General features: G+C 47.1%; 1 protein-coding gene across 2 annotated transcripts in view; it reads left to right on the plus strand.

Annotated features, from left to right (window-relative positions):
- ALPK2 (alpha kinase 2) overlaps positions 1 to 21,691 on the plus strand; it is an 87,704-nt gene that overhangs the window by 32,834 nt on the left and 33,179 nt on the right. The window contains exons 2-5 of one of the 2 annotated variants that reach the window (XR_003792841.1): positions 5,203 to 8,578; positions 11,265 to 11,316; positions 11,450 to 11,597; positions 16,646 to 16,690. Coding sequence is in view for 1 of the 2 variants with exons in the window: in XM_029218741.1 (XP_029074574.1) it covers positions 5,203 to 8,578; positions 11,450 to 11,597; positions 16,646 to 16,773; positions 20,697 to 20,971 (3,927 nt within the window). In the remaining variant the exon portion in view is untranslated. Of the gene's footprint in view, positions 1 to 5,202; positions 8,579 to 11,264; positions 11,317 to 11,449; positions 11,598 to 16,645; positions 16,774 to 20,696; positions 20,972 to 21,691 lie in introns of those variants that run through there. The other variant, XM_029218741.1, reaches the window with a different exon arrangement.

A 21,691-nucleotide genomic window follows, 5' to 3' on the forward strand; every position in this document is an offset into this window, starting at 1 on the left:
ACAGAATAACCAACTACCAGCAGCCTCAAACATATGGACTTTTGTTGTTCCCTTCACAAGAAGTCTAGGGGTAGAAGGCCCTCGGTGTTGATCCAGTGGCTTGAGGATACCTACCAGCTCCCAAGTCCATCCTTTCTGCTCCACCAGCCGTAGTGGGCTTTTCATTCTCGTGCTGGTTGCCTTGTGACTGCAAGTTGATTGCTGCAGCACCAGGCATCACAAGTTCGTCACAGGAAGAAGGAAGGGGGTAGGCAAGGTACCTACCGTGTCTGTGCCTTCTATATAAGGAAAGCAAAGCTTCTCCGGAAGCTCCTTAGTGGAATTCCCCTTACATCATTAGCCAGAACTGACTAATGGCTATGCAGGAGGCTGGGAGCATACGTGGTTTTCCAACCTCCTCTAGTTGGAGGTGGCAAGGGAGGAGGGGGTCGAGGATCAGCAACGTCTGCCACACCTGCGCGCTCTCATCAGTAGAGAGGTCTCCTGAGACCGCACTGGACTGTCCGAGAATTATCTAAGAACTGATACCTAAGAGAGCACCCTCTGGTTTTTGCACTGCAGGGATCTTTTTTTTTTTGCGGTACGCGGGCCTCTCACTGCTGTGGCCTCTCCCATTGTGGAGCACAGGCTCCGGACGCGCAGGCTCAGCGGCCATGGCTCACGGGTGCAGCCGCTCCGCGGCATGTGGGATCTTCCCGGACCGGGGCATGAACCCGTGTCCCCTGCATCGGCAGGCGGACCCTCAACCACTGCGCCACCAGGGAAGCCCATGACTGCTTCTTTGTCAGCTTCCTCACTAGCTCTGAGGGCAGGACTTGTTATTCTTTGCTGAATTTTTTTAGAACCTTAGCACATAGTAAGGACTCTATTACTGAGTGAATAAACATGAATGAGTACCAGCAGCGGGAGGGGTAGACCAAAGAGTAACACTTCCAAACCTGGTTTTGAAAGCACCGTGAAGCTTGAAACTTAACTCTGCTTGCACAACCGTCTCCAACCCCTCCTCTATCCAACATGCCTGATTTTACAACCACATTGTTTCCACCTGTTAGCCTTTCCAAGAAATTCTGCCTCCTAATTGTGTCTCCCGTGGATCCCATGGAAGGTGTGTTGTCTCTTCACCCACCCCATGATGTGCAGGGTTATCTTCATCATTAGAGGGAGTGTCCTGGATGCCACAAAGTGCATGACACTAATTTCAGTGACTAACAATAGAAGGTGGTATGAGATAAGATCCCTCTTCTCAGATGGCTTATAATCCAGCTGAAGAGACAAGGTGTGTGTGTGGGGGAAGATAAACAGCAGTTCTTGACAAGTTGTGCTAGTGGCCAAATGGATGGAATTTAACAAACAGTCCTGCTCCAGGAGTAAAAGGAAGGTCACCACTGATTCCTTCTCTTCCACTTGATGGATAAGATCCCTGCAGTGCGGGGCTCACAGAACAAGGGAAACGAATGTCAGCGAGTGCCAGGCACTCGACAGGATAGTGCTGACGTGCGTGTGGTTAGCCTTAGAGGAAGAGACGGAGGGTCAGAGAGGCTAAAGAGGTTACGTGGAGGGCTTCCCTGGTGGCGCAGTGGTTGAGAGTCCGCCTGCCGATGCAGGGGACACGGGTTCGTGCCCCGGTCCAGAAGGATCCCACATGCCGCGGAGAGGCTGGGCCCGTGAGCCGTGGCCGCTGAGCCTGCGCGTCCGGAGCCTGTGCTCCGCAATGGGAGAGGCCACAACACTGAGAGGCCCGCGTACTGCAAAAAAAAAGAAAAAGAAAAAAAAAAAAGAGGTTACATGGGGTCACGAATGCAATATGTGATTAAGCTAAAGCCCAGGCGGCCAGTCCTGAGTCCACACACCACGATGGGTTTCCGGCAAGAGCCCTAAACTCTCCTCCCCCTCACCTGAATAAGGATAATTTTCCGACATAACAAAAGCACCTGAGTCTCACCACTCACTCCGTGATGAGACTAGCTGAGCAGCAGGAGAATCGTTTGCTGGAGTTCTTTCATAATGACTTAACTAAGAGATCTCCCGCTGAAAGAAAGGTCTGACTCATTTGAAAGGTGTGAGCCTGTGGTTTCCCTTTCTCTGAGTTGGCCTCCGAGGAGGCTGCCCTTGGAACCAATGCTGTGAGCCTCAGCAAGTATGCACTGGACTGTGAAAAGCTCTGCTTTGAGAACGTCCATTGGTTACAATCACATTTTATGGGGTTTCACATCAGCAGTGAACCAATTTGTATGGCTGCTTGCTTGAACCTAACTTCCAAAAGGCCAGCAGTCTTCTGTGTTCACTGATGCTTCTCCAGTCCTTAGAACAGCTTGGTATGTAGTAGGTGCTCAGTAAATACTCAAGTGGATGAATTTTACATAGTCAAGGATTCACCATATTTCTTTATGTGTGGAGCTTCACCAGGCTATTTTAAAGTAGGATTTTAGTTTAAAAGGTAGAGAGGGGAGGAATCAGTCTACCTTAGTAGGAACAGGACTCTCCTGTAAGTCAAGGCATGATACACCATGGTTATGATATATCCCAATGACCAAACCACCTAATCAAAGCTTACTTCTCCTGTGTTTCATCCTCTCCAGGTGTATCAGCCTACAACTCTGATACGCTAGTTAGCAATAATGGGTGGGTAACGTCCCAGTTAGTAACACAGTGGCTTTTTGACTGGAGCCCTTTGGAAAAAATTGTCCAGTACCTGGCAGAGAATTCTACACATGGCAGCTAGTCCTCAAATGTTGGGCACTGATGTTGTGATGATGACAAGATCTTAAAGGGCTGACATAGGTAGTGGAAGCTCAGGCAGGGAGGAAGGCTCAGGAGAGGGTCCTGGTGTTTTTGATCAGATAATCTCCCTACACCTCTCAAATCATGACCAGGAAGCTACCCATGCTTTCTATGCTTTTATGATTTTTTTTTGCGGTATGTGGGCCTCTCACTGTTGTGGCCTCTCCCGTTGCGGAGCACAGGCTCCGGATGCACAGGCTCTGGATGCGCAGGCTCAGTGGCCATGGCCCACGGGCCCAGCCGCTCCGCGGCACGAACCCGTGTCTACTGCATCGGCTGGCGGACTCTCAACCACTGCGCCACCAGGGAAGCCCTATGCTTTCTATGCTTTTAATAGTTCAGTAGATTTGTGCTATAGCTCAAAAAAACAAAACAAAACAAAACAAAAAACCCAAATTAGCAAACGAAAAGAACATTCTCTACACGTTATAGATGTTCAGGTATAGAGGGGAAACCATGAACACATTAAAGTCCTGGACACTTAAAAAAACAAAAACAAAAAAACAAAACTTATTTACCAGATATTTCTTTTCCCTCTTCCATTTTCATATGATGGAAAAAAATATATAGAGTTCCTTTAGAAACACAGGATGTGAACCAGTAGTGCTTCTGCTTGTGGCTAGAAGCCTCTTAAAAGAGAGTTGTCCCACAGACAGAAGCAGATGAAAGCTCAAACCCTTTCAGATTTAGAGGTTTAATGGGTGAAGCTGAGTAGATCTGACTCGTGCGTGGCGTTCATTCATTTACTGATTCTTTCAAGAAGTGTTTATGGAGCCCCTGCTAGGTGCCAACCACTGTACCGGGCCTTAAACAGCCTAGAATGGGAGCTCCCTGCAGATGGGCATTTAGCCTGTATTGTATCCCATCACCTGGGATACTTTCTAGCACGTTGGAGGTATTCAATAAATATTTGAATTGATGAATGGTCCTAGCACTCACGGAATTTATAGCACAGGAAACTAAATTTCTTATTCAGCACTTTTATGCCAACCAAATGAGTTAAATGAACATCAGGGTATCTTGCAGGAGGAAAGGAGAGGTGAATCATTGGCTGCAGGCAGCCTTGGGGAGTGTGGAAAACAGGAGTGGTACGCTGTTGTCCTGTTTCCTACTGACGGTGTGTAAAGGGATTGACTGATTTTCACATGTGATTGATGGGAATAAGCGTCAGGACCCTGGAGCTACGTGTATTTCAGCTCTACGTTGTTGTGCGCTGGGGGAGAGACTCTCCTCCCCTCTGTAAGCCCAGTCATCGATTCCCGCACATTTGAACGGGGCTGCTTCAAAGCAGGAGTCCTGGGGGCAAAGAAGGAGGTGCTTGCCCCAAATCAGCGATTCCCTTCTCCTTGGCTGGGCGTAATTCTGATATGTTTCGAAATAATCAATGAGCTAAAAGTTTCAAGAGGCAAGAATTTAGACTGAGTTTACTTCTTTGAACAACATCCAGTGTCGCAGGACAGTCAGATAGTCCCAGGACGGGTTCACTCCTCCAAAAGTGAGATTTATTCTGTCCTCCCCCTTTCCTCACTTTCTCTTTCCCTGTCTGTATATCGCTTCCCCCAAACCCTAGAAGTCCTGAACCCCCTACTTCTTGTGGATATGGTTTGCCTGCCACAGGGCATCTGTCTTAAAGTGGGTGAGGCACTTCAAGATTTTATAACCTTCCTGGGACAGAAATGATTGGCAGTGCTGAAGGCCAGTCACAACTCCATTACTTCATTAGAGGTGGGTTCAAAAGACATGCCTCTTTAGTAATTAACCAGCAAGATGGCCTACTCAGGGGACAAAGTGTGCTCATTGCTGCTTTACAAGCACTGCATATATATATATTTTATGAGGTACACGGGCCTCTCACTGTTGTGGCCTCTCCCATTGCGGAGCACAGGCTCGGGATGCGCAGGCTCAGCGGCCATGGCTCACGGGCCCAGCCGCTCCGCGGCGTGTGGGATCTTCCCGGACCGGGGCACGAACCCGTGTCCCCTGCATCGGCAGGCGGACTCTCAACCACTGCGCCACCAGGGAAGCCCAGCCCTGCATATTTTGTTATGGTTATGTGAAATTTCCTTCTGAAAAGATTCACAAGCTCTTGTGACGATCAAAGAAGTTAACATGTAATTTAACATGTAATTCCATCTTTTTTTTCCTGCGAGATGGGCAAGAAATCATTACATGATTGTCAGGAGGCCTTTTGCTTTTAATGGGGAATTTGACCAAGGACCCCCTGGAACATACAGTTGCTTAAACTTTTCTTCAGGATGTCTCTAATAGCTAGAGTTTGGGGATTCGTGTTTAGATCTCAATCATTCCTTCTCATTGTCTGAGATTATAGTCATCAAGGATTAACACTCTTGGGATTGCAGTTATGCCCTGTTGTGGGATCTCCCAGGAACAGTTCTACTAATATCACTTTTCATCTTCTAGGTGCAAATTCAGGAAACAGTCAGGGAGCAAATCTCTCTCAGCCAAATGCCAGCTTTCTCAGAGCCTACTGGGGAGGAGTCTGCATTTACTATGACCACAATAGATTCCTTCTCCAATTTAGGAGGGATCAACACGAAAAATGCATCATTGGCCCAACACCTGGAGGTAGAAAGGTGTACCCAAGGCCCACGGCACGAAGAAAACCAAGATGGAGAAGACAGCACACCTGGATGTCCCTGGGGAGACCTAGGGTGTGAGCTGAGCATCCCAGAAGCCAATAGTGAAAATATGCCCCGCTGTGAGCCGTCGGCGCGTCTCCCCCAGGAGAACAACGCTGACCCCGGGGAGCCCCGGGCTCCCTCTCTTGCTTCCCCTGAATTTGTACATACCGTCCCCACCTTGGAAACTGCGTGTGCTGGGCCAAGAGACAGAGTAACAGCGTGTGTGCTAGGCCGTCCTGAAGCAGGTGACCAAGAAGCGTGTGATACTGTGAGCTCTCCTGTTGGAGCCCCAGCTGGTAAATATTTGCCTCAAGAAATTTGCTCCGTGGACTTCGAGCTGGCAGGTCAAAGCAAAGCATCTGATCTGTGTTCTTCTGATGACAAGGCACTGGATATTCTTTCTCAGACACAAGGTTCTGAGCCTCCACAGTCTACATACGGAAGCAGCAATGAGAGAACCTCTGCAGTGTTCCCTCTTTTTATCAGTGCTCTCATCTGGAACATTTCACAGAAAGCCAGTAAAGGTGCCACTGGGGAAAATCTCTCCAAGGTGGAGGGTTCCACCTCCATGTTGGCCTCCATGGTAAAGGCTGGTCAGGGGGCGCTGAGCCCCAGTCACTCAGGTGGGCTCGAGGGAAGACAGCCTCTGTCTTCTGAGAATGACTCTTTGGAATGGTCTAAAGAAGGTGGTGATGAGAGCTCTAGCTCCAGTGCCCCGGTCACTGCAGACACACCAGCCAGTCATAGTTCAACAGCGAAGTTTCCTCAGGAGAAGCCAACAACATTAATTGCTAATCTTGAGTGTTTTGAGGTGACTGGGGAGAGTGGGGACACATCCACTGGTACCATTGCCACCAAAGGCCACCCACCCAAATACCTCCCTGTTTCAGTTGCTGGGAACAGCCATGTAGGTGGCCCTGACGAGAGCTCACCTCGGGCACCAGATGACAATTTTTCTCAACTTCCTTCCAACACACAGTTGGGTCATATTTTAAATGGTTCTACAACTGCATCTTCAAAAGGGCTAGCGTGCGTGGCTCCCAGTGGACCAGGAATCCACGTCCACGTTCCTCAGCTCCCAGAGGGAGAGGATTTCTGTAGCAATTCCCCTCTTCAGATTGATAACCAGTCTGGAAAGAAGAGCCAGACCACGGGCAGAGTAGACACCAGGAGCCTTGAAGAGAATTTCCAAGAAAAAGGAAGTGAAACAACACAGAGGGTCCAGCAGGGTTCTCTTGACGAAAATTTCCAAGAAAGCTTGCCCATGACGTCTGCTGTACCAGGGGAAATAAACCTGGTACCCTTGGACCACTCATCGGCCAACTCCAGGGAGGGAAGGGAACAGAGCTCGGGCTTGGGGACTCATGTGCCCATGGTGGCTGAATCTATAACGGAAGGTGATAGCCAGGCTCTGAGTAATGTTCCGTCTCCCTCTAATACCCTTCTGGGGGAGCCTAAAGAGAGCGGTCCAGGATATTGGGAAGCAGGTAAACAGGTGAAGATTATCACTCTAGAGGCTTCCATTTCAGAAACCTGGCCACCAAGACAACTGACAGATTCTAAGTGCAAGGAGTCAGAACCTGGTCTCATCCCTGGTAGGGTCCGGGCTGTATCTGACGTTCTAAAGACTGATGCTGCCGGGCCTGAACTGGACCCCTCTGAGACAGCATCAGCCTGTAGTCCTCAGGCTGAGTCCGGCTCAGCAATTGCTAATAACAGAGAAATCCATAAAGGTGAAGACCTAGCTGGCCATGCAAACTGGAGTTGTCTTTCCTCCCAGTGTTTGAGCCAACCCAGACTCCTGGAGTCCTCCGTGGACCCTGTAGATGAAAAAGAATTATGTGTCACAGACTTGCTATCAGAGGCTTCCAGAACTGGAAGGAAGGAAAACGTTAAGAGTGTAAGTCAAAACCAAGAGGAAAGCCAACTCAAGATGGATCGCCCTTCCTTCTTTAAACAGTTCCTGACCTGCCCTAAAATCTTAGAGTCCTCTGTAGATCCCACTGATGAAACAAGTGTGGAGTGGGCCAGGGTGGAAACACCAGAGCCTTCTGAATCCACACTGGGGGCCATCAGAGTGGAGAGTAAATTGAATGATGGAAACTTGGGCCAGAGAGTAGAAGTCCAACCATCCATCTTGCAAGTTCCGTGCCCCCAGCAAAGTGGGGAAGCCATTCCAAGAGAAAACACCATCAGCCGAGACCAAGGGCACAGTGGGGGAGAGGGGGCGAGACAAAGACAACATGACGGAGCAAAGGGGGACGTACAGTCTGCCATTTTGCCTGTCCCGGGTCCTGTCAAAGGTGGGGAAACGACCCCAACGGGACGCGGCAGAAGCCAAATACAAGAAGGCAGTGAGAGGCGCTTAGCGGAGTCTGAACAAAGTAAAAATAACAAAGCAGAATCAGTTTCTCCCACTTTACCTCTTTCTAGCGGTCTTGCAAGAATGACTCCCGCCTCTGGAGTTGATACTCACGGCTCCACAAGTCAAAGTCATGAGCTCCCTGAGAATGATTTAGTGGAGCCCAGGAACCATCAATGTGCGTTTTCTGACTTAAAGGAAAGGGGAGCTATTGAGAGCGAGTGTGGGAAACATGTGGCCCCTTCTAGTGGTCTCACTTGGGGGCTTTTTACTTCATCTCTTGATGGAAGCATCACAGGCTTTTCAAGAAGCCACAGAATTGAGGAACATAAAATAGAGGAGCCCCCAGTTGGGGAAACCAAACCCACAAGTACATCTGGCTCCCCAGCAGCAACACTCATGTCCAGAGAATGTGCATCAGAGAAAGTTCCTAAGATGCTGCAGGACCCCTGCCAGCAGGGCTCCACCCTTGGCCGTGGGAAAATGTCATGGGAGGAGAAGGTCCTCCCTGTGGTGGCCCAAGCTGGCTGCCTCCCCAGGGCCCCTCCAGCAGTGACTGGGTCAGAGGAGGTCAAGGGGAAGCAAGAAACCCCAGAGAGTGGACATGTAGCTGAGGGAGTAAAGAAGAAAATTCTGTCCAGGGTGGCCACCCTGAGGCTGAGACTGGAAGAGAAAGAAAACGCAAGAAAGAACTCGATCTTTCTTAAAAAGAGTCCTGAACTCGAAACATCGGTATCACGCACAGATGAGAAAAAAGACTCCAAAAGACCACCTTGCAAAAGCGAAGGGACAGGTGAGGCTGTGTTGCTTCCTATCATTGTTAACGTTTGGGTTTGTTGACCTGATGTCAAGTTCGTGTGTCCTCCTGAGCCCTTGCAGTTAAGGTGCGTGTCCACTGGGGAGGCGTCGGATGCTATGGCTGTGACCTGTGGCCTGGCATGTAGGCCTTTGGGTCTCAAACTTGAGTGGCCTCAGGATCCCCTAGAGGGCTTGTTAAGACAGGTTGCTGGGCGCAACCCCAGAGTTCCTGATTCCGGAGAAAGTGCATTTCTAACGAGTTCTTGAGTGATGTGCTGGGAGGACCACTGATGCAGGCTGCCTTGTAGGTATGCTTAACTGAGGGAGCGTGATTACTACGCCTTTCTGTTTAATTATCCTTCAAAAAATTTTTTAAAGAAACAGAAGCATTAATCAGTGTAGCTAATTAGTGTAATTAAATAGACCACATGCTAAACAGGATTCACAGAAAAACATTTAGGTACAGTCCAGCAGTCTCCGTTTAATCTTTTTTTTTTTTCATTTGAAGTGGCTGATTGGATGTTGGGTTTTCTTCCAAATTTGAGTATAAAGTTTCTTTCCAACTTGCCCTCCCCTTTGAGCCGGAAGTCCCCCCCGGGTCTCTGTTCCAGGTTTCAGACCACTTGAGGCTCAGAGCCCCGGTAACTGCAGTCAATTCTGCTTCGCCTGGGGAACCGAGTCAATGCCAAACTCCGTCCCATCACCCAGATTTCAGCCTCTTCTTCCTGAGCTTTTTCCCTTCCCATCGCAGAAGAGATTGCAGCCAGGTAAGGTGCCTGCCCGAGCTGGAGCAGAGCGCTGCGGCCCTCCCTAACCCAGGGGGAGAGACTTTTCCTCTTACCTCAGTGCTTACTGTTGTTCCCAGACCTCAGCAAACGGGCCCACAGCCCCTGCTGCTGAAAAGATCAAACACAAAACTGCTTTCCGAGTTTTAAAACATATTTAAAGAGAATGAAACCATGTTTTCAAGAGATCTCAAGTGGTTTCAGCCCAGAGGAAAAAAATCTTAATTTGGAATTCTTGTCTGTTTCTGTGGGAGAAAGGACCATCCAGGTGCCATTGGAGGATTTGATCTCCGGAGCTGCCTCTCCAGGCATGAAGGGCTGCAGCCACAGGGAGCACAGCCTTCTGGGGGTGGGGTGGGTAGGAGTTAGGAGTGTGTGTGTGTTGGGATGTTAGGGATGACTTGGATAACTCTGAAAGAAATAGAACTTGAGTAAACTTTTTTTCCACATTCAAAGTTTAGTACAACCAAAGCTTTATAGTCACAGGGGACTTCTCTATCCTTTACCCTCAACACTTGGCCAGAATATACACCGCAGATAAACCTAGCTTCCCTCTCGAGCCTCCTTTTAGCTCCCTCTGTTTTGTTTTGTTTTTTTCCCTCCATCCCACACAGACAGGTGTCCTTTCCCAAAGCCCTGAGGCCTCCTGACCAAGCCAGCTTCCTATCCTAGACCCTCATTTAGTTCTGCCCATTTTATGCCTTTCCCTGAATTCCCCTCCCCCAGTTTTGTCTTCAGAACTGACAACGGGTTGTGGACAGGGTTGGCAGCCTTAGGAACACTTAGGTATCAGCAAATCACCCAGGAAGGGCCCTTGAGGAAATATGTCCCAGGTGGGGCAGTGGGCTTGGTCAAGACTCTAGAGAAAGAGCTTGACACCATGAGCCAGAGCACCTAGCACCGGGAGCTAGGTAGGGCCAGATGAAGTGAAATGAGTTTTGCCGTCAGTAAGGACTTGGTATATTTAATCTTTCTCCCATAATATTGTTAGTACCCTGAGCTACTCTCTAATGCAAGAATTTGTTACCCAAGCGCCCCATTATTACTTCCTGGGAAGAAAACAAGCTTTTCAATACGCACTGTTATCCAAGCCAAGTCTGTTGCCAAGAGATGGGAGGCACATTTAACACATTAACGATTTCACAGTAGTGGAATCTGAGGCAGCAGAGCAAACAAAGCATCGGTATTGATGACTTTTGGCTTGGCTGTGGATTCTATAACATTTTGTTACCAAAGCTGTGTAATTTTGAAACTCAGTGTGAAATAGACCGACACCACGTTTCCAGTAACCTCTACCTGCCAAATTATTCTGACCACCTGGCTGTGTCAGCCATCCTCCTCTTGTCTAGGCTGCCGCCCAGTGGCTGCCCTGAGTAATTACACATTTACCTGGTGTGCCACCCTCTCGTCCCTTATTTAAAAAGAGCTCAGCCTAACCCCTGGGAATTGTGTATTGCTCCTATTTCATTCAAGTAGACAGTTCTCTTTCGCTAATGAAATTGATATCCTAATGGATTGCAGTGATGTCCGATATCTTTCTGCAAAGATAACTGTGATCAAGGGGAAAGATGGATGAATATTCTTCAGCAAATGACTTACTGTTGTTGCCTTTTACACCTGGGGGCTTAGCCACATTACTCGGCTAGTCCAGATTTTATTCTACTTCCTAACCCCCAGCTTTAATTTTGACCTGGATCATCTGGTAGTCATCTAAAAGCATCTTTATTTGGCCCAGATCCTATAGACTCGGTATCTACAACCCCCATCCCTCCCGTCAATTTTTTTAAAGTTTCAAGTTCTGTTTCACTTTGTGCATTGCAGACCTCACTCAGGAATTTTAAGTAATGAAAAGTGGGAGTTTCCTATTACTGACTTGTTCATTTTCTATCTGTTTAGGAAAGTGCCGTCTCCCCTCAGACACCAGATTCCCTCACCCACCAAATGGAGGGTAATAATTATTATCCCTGTCTCTTGGGATTGTAGTGAGAATTAAATGTGATAAAATGGGAAAGTCTCTTGCCCACCCTAAAGCTCTCTGCAATTCTTATAAGAACACTGACCTACAAGTTTCTTGTTTCCAGCTCCAGTATTACTGAAAAAGATCCAGGCTGAGATGTTCCCCGACCACTCTGGAAATGTAAAATTAAGCTGCCAGTTTGCAGAGATTCATGAAGATTCTACTATCTGGTGGATGAAAGATTCAAAGTCGATAGCCCAAGTGCAGAGAAGGTGCGATATCCACCCCCCCCCCACCCCCCGGTTACTTTTCACAGTTGGTTGTTTATTTCACAACATGGTTCTAAAGGAAAATAGTAAATTATAGGAAGTAAAAGGAAGATTGAAGCAGAAACTCCACACCCAAAGTATCCAGGAAGAGTAAGTAACAAAAGGACAGATACCTGGACAGGGAGGATGGTGAAGCGTTCTTGCCTTGCCTCGGCTACCATCATGTTTGGTGGCCTTAGGAAGGCACAAACCTTTCATCACATTTTTTAAAATCAGGGGAACCTGTCCAGTCATCTTCTAGTCTGAGGTCCTGTGGTCCCAAGATTAAAGAGCTCTCTTTTATATGCCCGTGCATTTTGCTGTTCTCATAAATTCCCATTAACCTAACAAAAAGCTAAGAAGGTAAATCAAAAGGAAAAAACAATCCGTGAGGTTACAGAAAAGTGGCATCTACCCAGGGTGGTAAGCTGCCCTCTCTAAGATGGGAAAACCAGTTTATATCTGGGGCCATAGGTTAGAGGAGCTGAAGGGGAGGAGAGGAGAGATGAGTGAGCATCATTGCCAAGGATACCCTGTGTGCAATGAACCTTCCTCAAGAGGCTTTCCAGCAATAAATGCTTGCTCGAGTGAACTGGTGAATCAAGCTTTGCCTTTTGCACCTGAGGAGGTGTGACTCATTCTAGAAACAGATGCCCTGGTTCGATGGAAACCAGCCTAACTCAGACAATTCTCAGAAGCTCCTTTCTGCCAAAGGAGGTCCTAGTACAGCTCCCTGAGTCACGGGAAGTGTTCTTAACCCACTAATCTTATCACAGATAGGCTGAAAACGTGAGAGAAATCAGTTTCCTGTAAAATCAAATCAAATGTCTGCTTGGAACACATCTGGTAATTGTTCCAAATGCAACGATGGGAGACTTGAGCTATAGTTTCATGTCTGTAACATCACGCCAGAAAAATCCAACTAGTTATCTAGTTATCATCTCCTATAACTATGATTGTAATAAAGCTGCTTTGCCTAAAAGGCCGTCATTACCCTGCTTGTCTTATGCAAGGCTTAAGAATCACAATGAAGAATAAATGGCTTGATCATTACCCTGCTTGTCTTATGCAAGGCTTAAGAATTACAATGGGGGCTTCCCTGGTGGCGCAGTGGTTGAGAGTCCGCCTGCCGATGCAGGGGACACAGGTTCGTGCCCCGGTCCGGGAAGATCCCACATGCCGCGGAGCGGCTGGGCCCGTGAGCCATGGCCGCTGAGCCTGCGCATCCGGAGCCTGTGCTCCGCAACGGGAGAGGCCACAGCAGTGGGAGGCCCGCGTACCGCAAAAAAAAAAAAAAAAAAAAAAAAAAAAGAATTACAATGAAGAATAAATGGCTTGATTTTTTTAAAAATCAAGGTGGTTTCCTAGAGCTTTATTTAAAAAAAAAAAGTGCTAATTATTCATTTAAAGTACTTTCCGTAGCCATCAGCCAAGAAAATGAACCAGCGTTTTTTGCTCTTGATCTAAGCTGAAAATTGGCACTTGAATCTTTCAGGTCCCTTTTCCATCTGAGGTGTCTTTAGAGAACATAGCCTCCCTCTAGAAAGTGTGTGACCTCAGTAGGCACGCCATCTACTAATGACACGTGGCCAAGGCCTTTAAGTTCTTGGTGAGGTTGGCTTCATTCTTCTTGGTAACACTGTCTGGCTTAGGCGCACCCATGTGCCCTCCCTGTGCTACCACTGGAGATTTGGGAGTCATAACTCCTTTGATATTAAGTCATTTATATTTCAGGTGGGTTTTCAAACGTTATCAAATTTTCACCCCTAATTCCGGTTGCATGTTTCCTTTTTTTTTTTTTTTGCGGTACGTGGGCCTCTCACTGTTGTGGCCTCTCCCGTTGCGGAGCACAGGCTCCGGACGCGCAGGCTCAGCGGCCATGGCTCACGGGCCCAGCCGCTCCGCGGCATGTGGGCTCTTCCCGGACCGGGGCACGAGCCCGTGTCCCCTGCATCGGCAGGCGGACTCTCAACCACTGCGCCACCAGGGAAGCCCTGCATGTTTCCTTTACATGTCCCTCCAAGAAATCTCTCACTGCCTTGTCAAGATATAGTTATCAAAAAGTTGATCTGTCAAACAAATGTAACAGGAACATGTAACAAAGATCTTCCTTCTCTAACTCATTAAATAAAGAGTAAGATGGGAAAGCTGTTTAAAGGAACATCTGAGGAATGAATTTATACAGTTAATCAGGCAAAAGAATGCTGGAATGTTTGCAAATGGATACGAAACTTGTTAATGTTCAACAGGTAATAAACCTTGGGAGTTATCTTTTGTAGGTTTCTGTCCAGGAGAAGTTATAACTGGGTGGGTTCTATTGGGTTGACCAAAAAGTTCGTTCGGGTTTTTCTGTAACATCTGACAAAGATGTTTAAAGAGTAAATAGCAAAGTCCGACAGAGGGGCATCTGCTATAACTAACTTCTCCTTGGGTGAGCCCATTAACCAGTGACACACAAAGGACACTCAATCATCCTTTCGCCTTTGTCCCCAAGTTTAGGATACTTTTCCTTAATAGGCTAAATTTTGGAAATTAGGTGTCAGGACACGTTCTTGTGGCTAGGACAAGGTGAATGTTCTCTGAGGAAACCAAGAAGAAAGTGGTAGCTTGTGCAATGGCTCCATGAAGATCTCAAGCTGGCACCCTTCACTGCTACCTTGGCCGTCAGCACCTCCTTGGTAACCAGGAACCCATTCTCCACTCTGGGGAGAGAGGTGCTTGGGAGTGGCCTGGGCGTTAGAAAGGGCCATTGTCCCCATGGAGTGGATTGGCTGAAAGCTGAGCACAGATCACATCATTGCTGCCGGACAAGCAGGGAGGGAAGAGCTGGCTGCCATTAGAGGCAGGTTCTCCTTGGTTGGCCATTGGAAGGACGTCTCCACCCAGGCTGGAAGGTGGGCAGTGGGTGCTGGCAATCCTCACCCCTGCTCCCTGGGGCTGCTGATGGATTCTGGGCTCTTCTGAGAAGCCCCCAGTTTACATGCCCTTCCCCTCCAGCCGATTTAGTTCTTGGCTGTGTTAACTCTGGTCACACTTGGAGCTTCTTTTGCTTGCACTTGTCTCCCCAGCTAAGCTCCACTCCTGTTTGGCCCTTTGTGCATTTGGCCGTTCCTCCCCGTAAAAGCAAGAACCTGTGTCCCTTACAGGGTAAAAGAATATGAAACCGAGCTTTCCCCCTATTGATTCAAAAAGGTGCAAGACCACTTCTTTTCACTTCTCACAGTTTATATGGGTATTTTCGGTTTGTCTATCTCCTCCCAGACTGTAAGACCCTCACGGGTGAAGACCGTGCCTTTTCCCCCATCACCAGATCCCCCGCTACTGGGCACCCAGCCTGACCCCCGCTGATGGCTCAGGGCCACTCCCCAGACTAGACCCCTCAGTCAGGCTTCACGTGCCAGGCGTCAGTTGCTACTCATGCACACCCAGGAGGGGATCTTGCTCTTTCCTCTTTCCCAGACGAGGAAACTGAGGGCGAGAGACCAGAGCTCAGCTCAGGATTTGAATCCAGGTCTTTGTGACTCCTCAGCTACCCCTCATAGAAGAAGGCCTCTGTGGGCCAAGACAGAAAAAGGCCGCCGAGATTTTGTGCCAAGCATCAGGATTTCTTGGCCGGAAGGAACTGGTCACGGGACCATTCTAGTTCAGCCGCCAGCCTTTCTGGCCGATCTCGACTGCCCCTTTCAGGGACACAAACGCTGTGCTTATCAACAGGCCGCTAGAGGAGGATACAGCACGCCCCCGCCCCTCCCCCCAGTGACTCTTGGTATTTGGCAGCCTGTCCAGGAAGTCTTCCCCTTATAACTGGGCTTGTTCACGTCCACTTTCAACCATACATTCAGGATGTGCTTGGAGGAAGTATTATGATTTAGTGGACTTTGTTTTAAGCCACGGGTACATTCCAGAAGAGGCATGTGTAACTCGGAGGCTTGAAGTCTACTGAAAAGCTGAACGATAACGAATACTTCTGTTGACTATGCAAACTGAGATGAATGGATTTTGCTGTTGAATTGTGAAATGAACCAAAACATACACTGCACACACGTGACCTTGGTGAATGTCTAACAAAATTCACCATCTAGAACAAAACTAGAATAATATTTGAGTATTTTTTTGGCTGCAAAGTAAATTTTGTTTGAGACTTTGGAACAAAGATTGTGGCTTTAACTCTAATCTCAATTATCCCCGATTTGAGGGCAGGGATCACAAATCACTGGGAGGCAGCTTATCACAGTCAAGAGGAGGGTTCCAGAGTCAGGTTATCTGGTTTAAGTCCTGAGTCTACTCTTATCAGCTGTGTGACCTTAGGCCCCTTGCTTAATCTCACTGTGCCTCTGTTTCCTCTTCTGTGAACTGCGGACAATAATAGTATTTGTTAGATTGCTCCAAGGATGGCATGGAATGGTCCTTAAAATGATGGGCACAATGCCTGACACATACCAAGTGCTCAGTACACGTTAGCCATGACCGTCATCATTGTCACCACCACGTTTTTCTGTTTAGAGCACAGTCCTGGGACTTGAGATTGGGTGGGCAGATGGATGGATGGTCTTTGCTAGGGGAGCACACTATTAAAGTCTTCAGCCCATGAGTCCTTATATACAACAAAGACCCCCCTTCTGTTGTCTCTTACTGTGTCTGGGTTTGGAACTTTCAGGTTTCCTTTGAGCCCAGGACACCTGGATTAGTAACACAACTGAGGAATTCTGAGCAGAAATGTTAACGAAAGCCCCCAGAATTCACATTTTCCATTCTTTGCTCTACTAATGGCAGTCAAACCTCCCAGGTGTTTCCGTGCATTCATATTGCATATTGAAGTGAGGGTGTGAAGCGAAAACATGCTGATCGTCTCCTACAAGTAAGTTAACTTTAACAGCTGATCACAATCTTGTCTTTCAGCCAGCCTGTTGGCTGAACTCACGAGGGCAGGGAAGCGTTAGTTTCTTTCTCCTGTTAGAAAAGTGCAACTTCAGAATGATGATGCGTGCCCACGTTCATGTCCCCCACTGCAGAGCAGGAGACAGCTCCACTGTGTCCTTGGCCATCCTTCAAGCCAGTCAGAAGGACCAGGGCCTCTATTCCTGCTGCATCAAGAACGGTTACGGGAAAGTGACTACGGAATTTCACCTCACCACAGCAGGTAAACCTCAGCTTTGCCGTTTCCAGTGAAAACCGCTAGCCCCTACCAGTTCAGAATGCTGATTTGTACTGAAGGCATTCCCTTCTCTGTCATCTTCCAGTTCTCAAACAACTTTCAAGTCACCCAGATGTTAAAGGTAAGCTAACCTGAGCTGGACGTCAGAGGAAACGGGTGCATCCTAAAGCATGAAATATAGGCAATGGTAGAAGCAACATTCCCATCGACTCTTTGAACCAAGTAGGAGAGAGCTCAGGAATGCCTGGGAAACGAATTCATAAGCTATTTCAACCTGACTACAGGGCCTGTGATAAGCGCGTTAGGCTCCAGAGGTCCAGAAGTGAATTATTAAAGAGATCAGACTGTGCAGTTGTTGGGACCGTGTTGGCGAGGGGGTGGGGGGCACTTTTGGGGTTAGACTTTCTCTGTGAAGCACCAGACTTGCATCCAGCCCATCTGCATGGGGTTTTTCAGCCTCTGGCACGTACACAGCATGGTTTTTTGTTTGTTTGTTTGTTTGTTTTATGGGTTTCCTTTTCTCCACATTCTCACCAACACTTGTTATCTCTTATCTTTGTTTTTGAATTTATTTTTTTATACAGCAGGTTCTTATTAGTCATCAGTTTTATACACATCCGTGTATACATGTCAATCCCAATCTCCCAATTCATCACACACCCTCACCCCCCGCCCGCTTTCCCCGCTTGGTGTCCCTACGTTTGTTGTCTACATCACACGGCATGTTTTGTTTCTCCAGTTGTTTTACTTTTCAGTTCGACTAGCTGAGCAGATTCCCAAAGAGTCAGGTGTCTAGGAGAATAAGTGCATTCATTCATTCGCATCCTAGTGGAAATGGGAGATGGATTTTTGTGCTTTCCTTTGGCACTTGTGCACTCCTGGTGTAGCAACAAGCTACCAGCTGCCCTCGAACGTTCAGGCTGCCTCTGGGCCACCCACTGAGTCCATGCTGGTCATGTATTTCCTCTTGGGGAAAATTATCCATCCCCAACACACGAGCCCATCCTCACCCAGTGATCTGCTGCCAAACCTTTAACAACCTGCCAGGGGGTTGGGGAGGCCCTGATTTGTACAGTTTTCCAATTTCTGTGGTGCAGATACTCTCATCATGGCCAAGTTTAAAGTGCTAGTGTACACCGTATGTGCTGATTTTCTTTTAAGGCAAATAAAAACCCTGAAACCTCTGTGAAAACAAGACAGTACAGATCATCAAGATGCAGTAACGTCTAGTAATTAAAGGCGAGGCGCTGGGATCTCGACTTAGAAATGGTCTAGCAAATACTGTGATATTTATCCAAAACAACAGACTTAAATACCAACTCTTCACAAACCATTCAAGTGTTACATGTCTTTAGTGTGTCATGTACTTGCATAATTTAAAATCCCTCCCCATATCTGTCCCCATCCCCCCAAGAATCTAAATATGCAAAAGAATGTCCTTTCTTATATCAAAAACCAAAACGACCTTCAGAAGAAGGTTCCTCTGTTTCGTCAGCTGCTTAGCATCACTGGGCATCCCACCCCAGATTCTTGCTGTGACCTGGTTGATTTAGGTTTGCAGAGACTCGTTTCTCAAGGCTTTACCAGTCAGGAATGAGACCCCAGTGAGGATGAGGTACTGGTCACCGCTATTGTAGCCCTGTGACTCCCACCATTGGGTTGGGGTCTAGACCCTGAAGACATCACCTTCTGCCAGCCGCTTCTCCATGAGACTGGGGGTCCAGTTTCAATGGCGCACTGGGCTGGGGAGGCCATACCTCCCTCTGCCTTTCCATGTACCTTCAGATGAAGAAGTTTCAAATGACTGCTTTATCACCTTTCTCATCTGGAGGAATCTCTCACTAGATATTTTATTTAAATCTCTAGAGGAGGAACATAGAACATTTTACAAATTGATCACTAACTAAAAGTCTAATAAAAGCCCCAAATGAATGATTCAAATAAAGCTAGCACAACTTAATGATGGCACACGTGGCTTTCAAAGAAAAATTCTAAGATGTATTTTTCTTGCATTGTTTTATCCTGGTTAAGTGGACATTTCTGGAAATTATGGACAGGATTATCGAGGATGGTGGAGTCCATGCTTGTCGTGTATTTTTTCTTAGGGAAAATTACTCATCTCCACACATACGCCCATCCCTATACAATACGGCACTAAAAATGTTCCTTTCTATTACTAAGCAGAGAGTCTGGAACAACTTTTGTCTTTAGTTAATTACATTTGAATTTTAAAATACACAAACTTTTAACTTTCAAGAACAATTGAATTTTAGAAACTTTGGGACTTTTGAAGGAAAACAATGTAAATATAGCTCAGATTTATTGGGCTCTGGTGTATATACATAAAACATTTCCTATATTCTTTAAGAGGTCTTGGCAAAATTGTTCATCAATCATGTAACTAGAATTAAGATTTGGGTTGTATAAATAGCATTCCCTCTCCATTTCATTACCTAATTCTAAAATTTAACTTAAACTATACTCTTCTCTATAACTTTCTCGTTCTATTACTTAGCTCTTTCACAGATTACATCCTATCTCCTTTAAAATTTATTTGGGAAAATGTCCCATTTACCTACCTGCTTTCCTGTTCCTCTGCTCCCATTCTCTCTAAACGCCAAATAGGTTAGTCTTCAGGGGCATTCTGCTAGCCCTTGTGAAAGAGTTGCCTTCGAGCAACTCTCTGAATACTCTTTCACTGACACTTTCACCTACTTTTTCTATTTGAAAATCCCCTACCTGCCTCCTTTCTTTCTGACAATAACTAGGTCTAGACACTAATCAATACCCTTTAAGAACAGTCTGTTCCCTTATACTTTTAACTAATCACATTGGTCATAGGCTGCCCTTAAAACATATGATTGGAAAATATTTTTCAAAGAGAAAAATATTTTGCTAAATATTCTAAATAGAAAGGTGAAGTGGGATTTTCACACAACCAGATAGGTGATGTCTTTCTCAGAAAGATGAGTTTTCATCGACTTTTGAGGAGTGGAAGGTGGCTTTTTTACAATCTAAACAATCTTATTTCATTGAAAGCCATCTTATTTTCCTCTCTCAGCCAATCAGAAGTCTGACTTGGTCATCTCTAGTGTAAAATGCAACGTTCTGATCAAGTTGATTGTCATCTGAAACACATGCAGAATCAACTCAAACAGCTGATAGAAAACTCAGTACTTTTTACAAGTAGATCCAAAATGATTCTACCTTTTTTCAACTTCCCTTCAGAGGGAGTTCTTTTTACTTGTTTTGGTTTTTTCCCACTTATTTCTTATGACTACCACAGTCATTCTTAACAGAGGCAGTATCACCTCCAAGAGGACAAAACTGGGTCTTGGGGAGGCAAAAGAAAACTTATTTTTGTGTGTTAAGCACAGATAGCCATACCAGATACACAGTACATCTGTGGTATTAAAATTTTCTGTGGAGCAATTGGGGGGGGAAAAGACTAAAAAGAATCCTTGCAGAAGTCAACAATAAAAAAAAAAGATTGGGAAACATTGATCAGGAGATCAATGATCTAGCAGATCAGTCTTACAACTGGTACCTCCTCCCTCTTCTACATTTCATCTGTCTTTTCAACTTGCTTGAATCACCTTGCATGATTCTGTTCACGTTTTCTGGGTCTGTCTACAGTTCCTTTCCTGGTCTCCCCAGTTCTGTTCCCCCTCTCATCCAATCCACTTCTGTTGCCCTCTCATCCGATCCACTGGGGCCTCACCTCCATGTTCTACATCCTCAGTGAACCATCTCCCCTTCGAGCTATGCCTCTGTTGGGAGTTAGTGTGGTTCCCCCTCCTAGATTCTGTAGGTCAACCTCGTCATTGTCCCTGTGTGGGAATGCTCGTTAGCCAAGGAGCCGGATTGGGGGATGTTCCTGTCCAACGGAAGTTGTGTTATATCTTTAGTATACGAAGAGATTGAATTCAGCCAACTCATCTTCGGAGGAGACTTCCTCAGCGACAGCTACTTCGGGGGCCGTCTGCGCGGTCAGATCGCCACGGAGGAGTTGCACTTTGGGGAAGGGGTCCACCGGAAAGCCTTCCGCAGCAAAGTGATGCAGGGCCTCACACCAGTCTTCAAGCCCGGCCACACCTGTGTGCTCAAGGTGCACAACGCCGTTGCCTACGGGACCAGAAACAATGATGAGCTCATTCAGAGGAACTACAAACTCGCTGCCCAGGTGGGTCCAACTGGCCTAAAAGTGCTGCTTGAGGTGTGAGACGGACCTATGATACCCTGAGATGAAAATCAGACTCAGAATCGATGGGGGTGTCTCCAAGAGGGTGTCTCTCTCCCTCTGGGGTGTGTTTATGAGGGAGTCACTAGATTGAGGCTGAATGCTGGAGATCACATCTCAGCCTCTGAATGATTTCTTGGCCTCGTGCCAGCCAGTTGGGACTAGTCTATGTCTGGGGGCACCTCACCAGTTCCTACCTGGGCTGGGATCACTTCTAGGAATGCTTCCTAGGAAGCCCCATCAGACCCCTAGGGGTTTGAATCTACCTGGACTCAGAATGACATGGGAAGTGGGGTGTCCAAATTACAATGGATGCCAGGATTCCCAGGGATCCTCAAGGACAGCCAAAATCAACGGTAGTTTCCGGAGTGTTTCGGTTTGTTTTAGGGAAGAGGAAGGAGGGTGGGAATATTCAGAAGGGTTAACGTTTGTCCTGTTTCCTGCCTTCCTGAGTTAGGTTCAATGTCCACCCATCAGCTATGAAGGGAGATTGACCCAAGTCTCTACCTAAGTTCCCTCCTGTGTTACTGAGTCGTAGGACCCTTGAGGCAAGAGGGGAGGGGAGGAAAACACGATCTTCTCCCCCTGCATCACCAGCCCTCCCCCACCCCCGTCCATGCTTTTCACTCCATGCCAGTGCTGGCCAAGCTTTCAGGAGAGCTG

This window comes from Monodon monoceros, unplaced genomic scaffold (assembly GCF_005190385.1).
Source record: "Monodon monoceros isolate NGI ecotype Baffin Bay Population unplaced genomic scaffold, NGI_Narwhal_1 Super_Scaffold_1, whole genome shotgun sequence".
In the NCBI taxonomy this organism is placed as follows: Eukaryota; Metazoa; Chordata; class Mammalia; order Artiodactyla; family Monodontidae; genus Monodon; species Monodon monoceros.